This window comes from Lissotriton helveticus, chromosome 6, assembly GCF_964261635.1.
Source record: "Lissotriton helveticus chromosome 6, aLisHel1.1, whole genome shotgun sequence".
Taxonomy (NCBI): domain Eukaryota; kingdom Metazoa; phylum Chordata; class Amphibia; order Caudata; family Salamandridae; genus Lissotriton; species Lissotriton helveticus.
The window spans coordinates 1270011760-1270024316 of record NC_136067.1 but is presented as its reverse complement, the minus strand read 5'-3'; the positions used below and the strand labels follow the sequence as shown (position 1 = coordinate 1270024316).

General features: G+C 49.6%; 1 protein-coding gene across 1 annotated transcript in view; it reads left to right on the top strand.

The window, feature by feature from the left end:
- The window catches only part of AIG1 (androgen induced 1), a 1879081-nt gene extending 1866925 nt beyond the window's left edge, over positions 1 to 12156 (top strand). The window contains exon 6 of the mRNA XM_078646963.1: positions 11734 to 12156. Within this exon, the coding sequence (XP_078503089.1) occupies positions 11734 to 11771 (38 nt within the window). The 3' untranslated portion in view covers positions 11772 to 12156. The remainder of the gene's footprint in view (positions 1 to 11733) is intronic.
- Positions 12157 to 12557: the final 401 nt, after the last annotated feature.

The following is a 12557-nucleotide window of genomic DNA, read 5'->3' as shown; positions in this document are numbered from 1 at the left end:
TGTGCGTGTGAGTAAAAGTGAGTGAGAGTCAGTTACAGGTAGTGAGTGAGACTGTGTGATAATGGGGCCCAGATCTACTATTGTTTGACACAAGGTAACGATTCACCGAAGATGCTGTGCTTCTTTGCATCAAATGGAGAGAAACAAATGCACCATATCTACTAAGATACAGTTCATTGTTTCTCTCCCTGTGCGCTGCTGCTCTTTTGGCCGCCTCGACGCTGTTGATAGCGGTCGCTCCCCAAGCTCCCTGCTCCATCTGGTATCGTTGTGCTGCGCTCCTCACCCAGACCTGCTTTTACTCTAACCTGATGCAACGCGATTAGCTCTGCTTACTTAAAACTGAATTTCTGGCGATTTTGCCGACTTTCGCATTATAATTTGATTTTACGCTGCTGCAACGCTATTTATGTGATTTTGCCTCAGTTGATCAGGAAATAGTTCATTGTTAGCGCTTTTTGCACACATTGCCCCATTATTTGTATTTATCGTTGTGTCTGTGTTTACTTCCCTTTCCGCTGCCATTTTGTTGTTGGGCCTGGAAGCCCGTCCTCTAGAGCCCGGCCCGCCTCCCAGCTGAGCCTACCTCCCACTGACTGATTAACCCGCTCCCGTACTCGGAAGCGCTGTGACCGCCTCGACGCTGTTGATAGCGGTCGCTCCCCAAGCTCCCTGCTCCATCTGGTATCGTTGTGCTGCGCTCCTCACCCAGACCTGCTTTTACTCTAACCTGATGCAACGCGATTAGCTCTGCTTACTTAAAACGGAATTTCTGGCCGTTTTGCCGACTTTCGCATTATAATTTGATTTTACGCTGCTGCAACGCTATTTATGTGATTTTGCCTCAGTTGATCAGGAAATAGTTCATTGTTAGCGCTTTTTGCACACATTGCCCCATTATTTGTATTTATCGTTGTGTCTGTGTTTACTTCCCTTTCCGCTGCCATTTTGTTGTTGGGCCTGGAAGCCCGTCTTCTAGAGCCCGCCCCGCCTCCCAGCTGAGCCTACCTCGCCCCTCCCCCCCTTAACTATCCACATATGACAGATGCTTTCGCGCGCAGCGTTCACGCGCAGCGGTCGCGCCCCATGCGCGCCGAAGGTGCGCCAAAGGTAAGCCCGTCTACGCCCGTCCGCGCCTGGACCGCGCCCAGCGCCAGACCCCCTGCCCCCCGCAAAGCGCACTCCTCCAGCATAACATATGACGCCGCCACCCTCCTAGCCCTTAACCCCGGACGCAAACCTCTATGCTGCGTAGCTGCCCCAGGACTCACCCATGGACCCTTCGCCTGGCACTACTGCAAATTTACCAGCATCAAGACCCACACCACACCCACTAACCCCAAACACAGCTCCGCCTCTAACCACCTGAAGTGCATCCTGCTGAACACCCCGCTCGGTCCACAGACACGCCACCGAACTCTGGGATCTACTCGACACTACATCACCGGACGTCGCCTTCCTAACTGAAACATGGATGAACGCATCATCAACACCCGATATCGCCATAGCCATCCCGGACAACTACAAGATTATCCAAAAAGACCGCACCAACCAAACAGGAGGAGGCATCGCCATCGTCCATAAGAACACCATCAAAATCACGACCAGCTCCAACGATAACCTCACAACCGCCGAACACCTTCACTTCCAGGTCCACACCGACCCTAGAACCACACTCAGAGGTACCCTCATCTACAGGCCTCCAGGAACCCGTAAACAATTCAGCGAAGACATCACTGACTTCATCAGTCCACATGCCCTCGCCTCCGAGAACTACATTCTATTAGGAGACCTCAACTTCCACCTGGACAAGAAAAACGACAGCAACACCACCACCCTTCTCGACAACCTGGCCAATCTCGGCCTCAAACAACTTGTTGATACCCCAAACCATGTAGCCGGACATACGCTCGACCCAATCTTCACCTCCAGCAAACACATCTCCTTCGATCGCACCACAGCTCTCCACTGGACGGACCACAGTTGTGTTCACTTCAACTACAAAACAACCTCGACCCACAACCCCCCACAACCTATCCCCCGAAGAAAATGGAACAAAATCACCACCGACCAACTCCTCACATCGCTCAACCAAAACCCACCCGCCCTCTCATCGGACCCAAACCAAGCTGCCATCAAATTCAAACAATGGATCACTCACAGCGCTGATGAATTAGCACCCTTGAAAAACCATCACACCAAACAAGACAACAAAAAGGCCCCCTGGTTCAACGACGAACTTAAGAAATCCAAAAAGTTATGCCGCACTCTCGAGAAAACATGGAGAAAAAACCCTACCACCGACAACATGACCACCTTCAAGGCAGCCACCCGCAAACACCACCAGCTGATCCGAGCCACCAAGAAATCAGCACTCAAGAATCGACTCGACAACAACGCCCATAACAGCAAGGAACTATTCAACATCGTCAAAGAATTCACCAACCACACCGCTGCCTCAAACGACATCACTCCCTCCCAAAACCTCTGCGATTCGTTATCCTCCTTCTTCTACAACAAAATTGCCGACATACATAACAGCTTCGAAAACAGTTCCAACAAACAATCCTCTCCACCCCCCTCAGAACCTAAACCGCCCTCTTACAACCTCAGCACATGGAACACAATCACCACTGAAGACACCATCCGCCTCATGAATTCCATCCATTCTGGCTCGCCTACCGACCCATGTCCCCACCACATCTTCAACAAAGCTGACTCCATCATCGCACCCCATCTCCGTGATGTCATCAATTGCTCCTTCATCCCTGCTACCTTCCCCGAAAGCTGGAAACATGCCGAAGTCAGCGCCCTCCTGAAGAAACCCACAGCAGACCCCTCCGAACTTAAAAACTACCGCCCCATATCCCTCCTCCCATTCCCGGCCAAAGTCATTGAGAAAGCCGTCAATAGCCAACTCGCCGCCTTCCTCGAATCCAACAACTCCCTCGATCCCTCACAGTCCGGCTTTCGAGCCAAACAGCACTGAAACCGCCCTCTTCGCAGCAACAGACGACATCCGAACACTACTGGACAACGGAGAAACAGTGGCCCTCATTCTACTCGACCTCTCCGCCCCCTTCGACACGGTTTGTCACAGCACACTCATACAACACCTCAGCAACATCGGCATAAAAGGAAAAGCCTTGGACTGGATCATCTCGTTCCTAGCCGGGAGAACTCAGAGAGTCCGACTTCCCCTCTTCAAATCAGAAGCCACCGAAGTCATCTGCGGTGTACCACAAGGATCATCACTCAGCCCCACCCTCTTCAACGTTTACATGAGCCCACTCGCTTCCATCGTGCATCAACACAACCTAAACATCATCTCCTACGCTTACGACACCCAACTGATCCTTTCCCTCACCAAAGACCCCAACACCGCCAAAACCAATCTTCACGAAGGCATGAAAGAAGTAGCCGTATGAATGAAAGACAGCTGCCTTAAACTTAATTCAGACAAAACGGAAGTGCTCATGCTAGGATCATCCCCCTCTGCCTGGGACGACTCATGGTGGCCTTCGGATCTGGGGCAAGCACCCATACCCACGGACCATGCACGTAACCTTGGCTTCATCCTAGACTCTTCACTCTCGATGACCAATCAAGTCAACGCAGTCTCGTCCTCCTGCTTCAACGTACTTCGTATGCTCAAAAAATCTTCCGCTGGATCCCCGCCGAGACAAGAAAGACTGTCACCCACGCACTGGTTACGAGTCGACTAGACTACGGAAACACCCTCTACGCCGGAATTACAGCCAAATTACAGAAAAAACTCCAACGCATCCAAAACGCATCAGCAAGACTCATTTTGGACATCCCTCGCCAAGATCACATCACCGGCCACCTGAAAGACCTCCACTGGCTTCCCGTCAACAAGAGAATAACGTTCCGTCTTCTCACCCACGCACACAAGGCCCTCTACAAACTAGGATTCAGAAAAGGGGGTGGTGATGAACAGAGTGTCTGAATTAAGCAGACCCCTCTTACCCAGTCCAAAGATCAGGGCTTGATCCATCACCGTTATTTAGCTCACTGCCCCATCCCAGCTCAGAACCTGGCTATATGCAAATTAGTCTGTCCCTGGCCCAGTGCATCATGGGAACAGGGCAGACCAAACTACCAAGCCAATTCTTCACCAGAAAGGAGACAAGCTTCCGGGGACCGGTTTCTGCCATTTCAGGCGTCGTCGGCCCGGCTTGCTTGAATCCTGATGGAGCAGTGAGCAAGGGACTCATGTCTGAGTATACCCTTCCACGCTTATGGTGGACAAAATGATTCAGAAAAGGGGGTGGTGATGAACAGAGTGTCTGAATTAAGCAGACCACTCTTACCCAGTCCAAAGATCAGGGCTTGATCCATCACCGTTATAAGAATTGGCTTGGTAGTTTGCAGCAAACACTCGTGAGAGCAAGAGAGCACTACAGCAGAGGGCAGTGCCGGCTACTTTCGCCCATTGTGGCTTTATCGTGCAATACTCGGAAATGGCTATTACCTTTTAATTCACGACGGATTCAATTACAGCTAGAAACATTATTTAATATTACCGTTTATACTGCCCTTGCTGTTTCTGGTGCATGGAATTCACTGTGATTCCTTTTACTATTGATTAATAATTATACATTTGATCTGCGTGACTCACTAGAAGATTTATTCACCCAGACTGGGTTGGAATTATCACCAGTCGTGGGGGACGATACACTCTTTCCATTTGGAGACAGCCCTGAAGATTTGGAGTGCATCCCACTCCAATGAAACACGTGTCGGCTGGCGCAATAAATCTTATTGCTGCACTTAACAACTGTCCCTCGTTGATGTTATATAATCAGGATCAAAGACTTTTTCATTGAAAATTGTACCAAGTTTGTGTGTGCTCAGGTTTTTCTCCTCACAAATTTATATGTATGTGCTTGGCACAGTGCATTGTTAAGGGGTTGTACAGGTCACCCTTTTGCCTAGAAGCACCACTTCAACATAACCACTGCAGAATACATTCCAAGTACACGTTGGTGCGCAGAGCCCCCTTCATCTAAGTACCTGGTCCATTGTATGAAATAACGCCCAACAAGGCCTTTGGCACACCCAACACAGCAAACACAGACCAGACACAAAGGAGTGCAGCAAGTGAAAATTTAATAAACACACAGACTCAGAGCGAGGGGGCAACCCCCACAGCTTGCAACACCGCACGACCAAAATTGGTCCGGTCAGAAAGGGCACAATTCAACCGGTAGTGCCTCACAAAGGTGGATTCGGTGGCCCAAGTCCCAGCCTGACAGATTTCATCAAGAGAAACACCATGAAAAGCAGCCCAAGAGGCAGACACGCCCCGAGTGGAACGCGCCTGAACCCCAGCAGGACAAGGTAAACCAGCACCAAGATAAGCCAGAGATATGACCGCTTTTATCCAGCGACCCAAAGTAAGCCGGGAGGCAGCCTTACCCCGGTCAGCCAAACCAAAGGTTACAAAGAGGGAGGCAGAGGAGCGAAACCCCGCAGACCTAGCCACATAAATAGACAAGGCACGCTTCAGATCCAAAGAATGAAGCAAGAGCTCAGAAGGAGAAGAAGGAGAAGGACACAAAGAAGGAAGAACCAGTTCCTGAGAGGAATGAAAACGAGAGCGGATTTTGGGGAGAAAACCGGGATCCAAAGAGAGGACCACAGCATCATCCAGAAACCGCAAAAATGGTGAGAACAACGCAAGGCCGTAAGTTCCCCCAGCCATCTCGCAGAAGTAATAGCAACCAGAAACGCCACCTTGTAACACCGGAACTTAAGGTCCACAGACTCCAAAGGTTCAAACGGAGAGGACTGCAAAACACCCAACACCAAGGAGAGATCCCAAGGGGCACCAGAGACCGAATAGAAGGAGAAGAGAGAGAGAAACTTCGAAAGAGGCGAGAAACCAACAAGCCATCCGAAGGATGAAAAGAATCCGGATCCCGGAAGGCACGGATAGCAGACCATTGACCCCGCAAGGTAGACAAAGCAAAGCGCTTCTGAAAGCCATCCAGAAAAAACTGAAGAACAGAAGACACAGGGCAAGAGGTAGGAGACAGAGCAAGGGAGGAACACCACCCGGAAAAAGAAGACCAGTGTTTGGAATAAGAAGCCAAAGTAGACTTCCTACGAGAGGCCTGCATCACAGATATAATGTGGTCAGGCAGACCACGGACCCCAAGAGACAACCGTTCAACCTCCAGACCGCCAAGGTGAGAGGAACCAGAAGGGAGGGAGACGGGGCCCTCAGAGGAGAGGGGTAGCGGGGCAGAATCCACGGAGGACCCACAGCCAGACCCAGTAACAGAGGAAACCAAGACCTCCGCGGCCAGTGCGGGAGAACAGCCACCATCTGAGCCCCCACCCGCTGAACCTTCAGCAAGAAGGCAGGAATCAGAGGAAAAGGAGGAAAGGCATAAAGAAGCCAAGGAGGCCACAGGAGAGACAAGACATCCACCCCCCTGCGCCCCGTTCCGGAGACCTGGAGCAGACCAGGGGAACCAGGGCACGGACCGAGAGGCAAACAGGTCCAGATCCGGAGTCCCGAACCTCTGGCAAATCAACCAAAAAGTCCGGGGACACAGGGACAGAGACGAAGGAAACCTCCTACTCAAGGAATCCACCACCATGTTGTTCACACACACCCCGAATGTGCTGAGCAGAGAGGGCCAGAAGATGTTGCTCCGCCCAATCCGAAATGGAGCAGGCCACCAGATTCAGGGAAGAACTGCGGGTCCCGCACTGGTGATTGATGTAGGCCACCGTCACTGTGTTGTCTAATCTCACCAGGACATGGCAACCCCTCAGATGAAGATGGAAGAAGCAAAGCGCCCTCTCCACGGCAGAGAGCTTCCTCCAATTGGACGACCTGCGCGACTCTGACGGAAGCCAACGGGCCTGCACCGTCCAATGATCCAAAGTCGCACCCCAGCCGGACGCGCTGGCATCCGTGGTCAAAACCAGAGGAGGAGGCAGATGGATACACATCCCCTTGGAAAGGTGGGAAGAATCCAGCCACCATTGGAGAGCAGCTACAATGTCCAGAGACACAGGCACAGGAACAGCATAGTCCAAGACAGGAAAGGGGACCCACCGCTGAACATGCCACAGCAGAGGACGCAGATGAAACATGGCCCAGGGGACGGTGAAGACAGATGCAGCCATGTGACCCTGAACCTCCAGCCACTGCAGGAGGGGAGCCGCAGTTTGGGACAACAACTTCCGCTACAACGACTGGAGACGGAGAATCCGGGAGTCCGGCAGAAACACCTTGTCCAGCACTGAGTCGAACACGCCCCCGATGAAGGTTCTCCTGGTGGCCGGCACAAGGTGACACTTCGGCAAGTTGATCAAGAATCCATGATCCCTGAGCGTAGTCATGGTCAAGAGAAGGTGGTGAGACATGATCTCCACAGATGGGGCCTGGACCATCCAGTCGTCCAGATATGGGAACACGGACACCCCCAGGAGATGGAGACAGACAGAAGCGCAGGAAACTCTGATCCCCCACAGCCACGGGAATGTGAAGATAAGCGTCCTGGAGATCGAGAGTGGAGAACACCCACCCGGACTGGATCAGCGGAATCACCTTCTGGAGAGTCTCTATTTTGAATGGGATCTACTGCACAAACAAGTTCAGACCCCGAAGGTTGATGACCACCCAGAAACCCCCCGTGATCTTCGGAACCACAAAGACGATGGAGTAGACACCCATCCCCAGTTCCCTCTGTGGAACAGGGACAACAGCATGTTTGCTGACCAAAAGACGAACACCCTCCAGCAAGGCCAGACAGCGGGAGGCGTCCCGAGGAGTCGGAGTCACCACTACCCCAAAGGGGGGGGGGGAGGGGACAGGAACTCGATCCGGTAACCCCGAGACAAAACATCCAGTACCCATTTGTCGGAGGTCGTCAATCACCAAGCAGAAAGAAACAGGCGAAGTCTCCCACCAACCACAGGTGGACCACCAGCGAGACCGACCTCCTGGACAGCATAGTCAGGAACGCTGCGGGCCAGACCCAGCACCCCGCTGGGATTTCTTCTGAAACTTCCGCGGAAAGGACAGGCCAGTGCCACACTGACTCCTGAAGGAAGACTGCTGAAACCTGGAAGGCTGGCGGAACGACCTGGCACTGGAGAAGGAGGAACCCCCACGGGACGGAAGCTGACTAAAAGACAAGAAATGCTTGCGCTCCTTAAAGACCTTATGCAGCTTATCCTCAAGAGAGTCACCAAACCGACGGGTACCAGCGAAAGGCAACCTTAAAGCCATGGAACGTTGAGCCGCAACCGTCTTCCAATCCCGGAGCAACAGGTTCCGACGGGTAGCAATAGAGGAACCATAGAACATAGCGAGGCTCTCACTGAAACAAAGGCGATGTCCGATAGGAATTCAGCTTGGCGCTCCATGGACTCCAGCAAGTCCGGACAGCTGCCACCCTCCCGCATCGTGGAAAACAGGGTCTTGAAATCAGACAACAAAGACTGGGCAACGTAGGCCCCATAAATCCCAGATCGAATAGCATGGTGAGAGCCAGCATAAGATTACTTTAAAGCCGAATTGATCTTTTTATCCACACCGCCCTTCAGGATGTTATCATCTGCCATGGAAGGACGCCCCACAAGACTGGCCACAACGGAGTCCACCAGGACAGAATCAGCAAGGAGTCCGCCATATCCTGCAAAGGATAAAGCTTGGACATAAACCTGGGCATGGCGATGTGATCCGGGTCCTTCCACTCCTTCAGTAGGACATCCAACACAAAAGGGTGGACCGGTAAACAGGCAACAGGCTTCCTAAACTGTGGCAAATGGTCTCCTGAGGAACCCCCATATTCACCCAAACATGGGAAAGGATATCAGGCAAGAGATCCCTGGAAATGTATTTGCTCTGAAGCTCAACAGCAGCGAGAGAAGACCCATCAGAATCATCAGAGGAGGAAATGTCCGAGTAAAAATCAGCAGCACCAGAATGACCCCCAACAGCCTTCTTGCTCGCCTTCATATCAGACAGCGTCTCCAGGATAAGGCGTTTAATCCGATCATCATCCAATCGGGCACGTTTCACAGGAGTAGTCGAGTCCTCACTGGCCTCAGGGGAAGAGGAAGGCATAGGAGAAGAATGCTTCCTCTTGTGAAGATGCTTGCCCATAATGTCACAAAAAACAGTAGTAGCAGAAAGCAGGAGCACAACCAGAAACAGCACAGGAAAACTCCCGTCCAACATATATATAGAGGGAGCAAACCAACCAATCAGCCCCCCCCCCCGAGGAAGGTACTGAATAGGCCGAAATAAATTCAAAACTACCAATCACAAAGCCGGAAATGTTTCTGCAGGACTCCCAGGGAAGGGCAGGCTCGAAACCGCAACCGGAAAAAACGAACCCAGCAACGTCAAACCGATCAGCTGTAGAGACAAACCAAGCCGCCGGCCAATCACAATGGAGGCCGTAGCGAAGTGATGCGAGAGGAAGGGGCGTTACCCAAAGGGAACCCGCGGCCAAACTGCAAGCACGGGCCATCAAGGCATCCCGCTGCAGGAATAGTGCCCACCGTAACGACAGGCGCGCCGGAGCCCACCCAGGCGCCCGTCGGAAAGCAGGGAGGAACGCCACAGGGGGAGGAAACTGACCCAAAGCGCGCCCAAGACACGGCCAATTGCTAAGTCAGCAACCGCTTACCTCCACCCACAACTGCAGCAGGACCGGCACATTCACCCATGTTCCCAGAAGTACCTGCTCCAGAAGAAACCGAGTACTCGATCCGGACACCACGTAGCACGAAAACCGGGCAGCAAGAACAGGGAGACCCGCGGAGCCACGCAACACAGGTCTCCCGAGCCCAGGAGCCAGGAGGAGACAGGGAAGCCCAGCAGCCCAACTCCACAGCATCCCACGACGGTCCACGGGAGCCCCCAGAGCCCAGCAGAGGAGGAAGCCACAGGACAAGCGAAGCAGGTAAATGCCCGGCACTCACCCAAGCGTCTCCAATCAAGTAAACCACCGACAGGAAACAAAACAGGATGTGCTTCTGGTGGTTGGGAGTAATATAGCACCTGGCAGGAGGGGGGTTGGAGCCTAAAAGTGTTTCCTGTCTTGTGGGATACCTCATGAGTGATGACTGGGTCGAGGACGAGGGACGTAGAGGTAATGGCATGCACCATCCATGGAATGCCACTTGACACAAAAAATTCGAAGCAATGCTTAGTGCAATTTTACCTTAGTTTGGGATACTATCCAAAGCAAATCAGAATTTGCTTTAGATAGTACATCCCATCCTAACACTTTGCACCAAGTTTGCAACACAATAGTGACTAAAGCATGGTGCCAAACCTTGGTAAACCTGGGCCTGAGTGTCAGTAAGTATGAGCAAGTATGGTTGTGATTAAGAGGTAATGCAAGTGAGTGAGACTGAATAAGAATGAGGGTACGCAGGTGTAAGGGTGTGTGTGTGTGATAAAGTCATGTGACATGTCTTTCTGGAAATATATCCTGGTCAGGGGGTCATATGATGTCACTTCCAGTGATATTAAGGTCAAAGGGTACGTGATTTCCACTACCCCAGGCATTTTGGTGAATCGACGCCCATGCGCTCTACCAAAATAACGTACTCATTCACTGAATATTATCAGCAACATGTGACTTATTTCAGTGTAAGCCCTTCTCAGCATCCAGGAGCACAAGTGCAAAAATTTTAATGGACTTTTTGTCAAATAACATAGAGGTTTATGTTTGTGTTTCAGGTTTCAAGTTCAAGTTTCAAACTTGAAGCTTGAAACTTGAAAAGTTATTTGTGTGGCAGTGTGCTAAAGTTATTTTTAATTAATAAAGCAGACCATCTAAAAGAGAGCTTTTTTAGCCACATGCCATTTAAATTAATTGATTTATACTCATTTTAAATTCATTCGTATTATTTGTACTTGCATACATGATGACTTAATGAAGAGTTTTGTAATGGAAACGTATGTGCTTATTTCTTAATACATTCTGTGTTGTTTACACCAACTTTGAAGAATGACTACAATTTCATTGATGCAGACATAGAAAGATGCTATTTAGTTGTATCATCTTATCTTTCAGGGGTATAGAAAGTGCCATTGGTGTCTAAACATAGACCACTGTGCTCTCTATAAAGGGCTTTCTGTACAAAATACATTTTGGTGCTTATCTACAGCATCCCAATAGAAACATCAAACCTATTAGCTTTGCAAATGCTTGTTATGTTTGTTAATATTTTAAGTATTCAACAATAAACTGAAACTAAACCATTTGTATTCTGCTCTGCCCTGCATTGCTATAATGTCAGCAATGTCAAGATAATGTTTCTGTTTTCTTTTTAGCAATGCTGTCAGTTCTTAATCTGGAAAGATAATTAAATAAATAAATAAAGGTGCCCAAGGTTTTTCTCAAGGGAACACCAAACACGGGGTTGACGAATGCTTTGCTCCCTGGCCCTCCGCCCACCTCATGCCTCTTTCTTTCCCCACCCTACTCTTCCTGTCTCTTTATATCACTCTGGCGAGTTCTATTTTATCCCCTTTCATCCTACGTTACTTTTTCCCTTTTTTCTCTGCCTCCTTTGTTTTCATTTTTCTGCCACTCTGTCGGGTCAATGTCTGATGATGAAAAACAAGACCTGGTGCCCAAAAATAAGAGATGTTAATGTGTCTAAAGGATTTTTTCCGTTTTTTGTTTTTTTAATACCTGTATAATAATCTGCATTTCATTTCAGGTATGGAAGGAAGACAAGAGAAGCCTAAAGTGGACTGAGAGGTCGACGTACCGGATAACCATATTTCACCCTGAATTACTCTGCAAGGCAACTAGCACAGTGCAAACAGAGGATAAGACGTCCTGTGAAACACAACAGTGTGTGTGTGGACGTAGTGGCATCAGTGGAAGGATATTTGCATTTTTATACTGGGCGTGACTTTCACAAATGACTTAGCCTACGCTTTCTTAGCATGGTGTTTACTGCCCCCTAGTGTATGCTGACTACATCACCCTTTGAAAGCCAAACAGTTCTGGGTTTTTTTGGTTACATTTTTTTATTCCATATCACCACTCACTCTTATTTCATTGAAACTGTCGTCATCATCATTTACTGGAAGCATCACTTATGCGATTCCATGTTAACTTAATAAAGTGGACAAAACAATGCCAGTTTTCATATTGTGGACCATTCTTTTTAAAATGTTGCTTAAATGTACAACGTTATATGTAATTAAAACTAGGGGTGGGGTTTCCTGTCACAAAGTCTACAAAATGCTGGAAACATGCATTTATTCAAGGAGTAAATATTTCCTTATCATATCTTGATGCTTTAAATCATAATTTCTGGTCACTGCATGCATTAGAATGTTATGAAAACATAACTTTTAACCCATCTTAAACCAAGGCAAAGAATAAAAATGAAGATCATTTCTTAGGTTTTAGCCGCTGTCTCTTGATGGGATATGTTTTTTTTCAATATGTGGGCTTCAGCCCGCCCATAGGCTTACCATTTTCTCACTCTATTATTACTCTGAAATCCTTGATCCTCATTTGTCCATGACA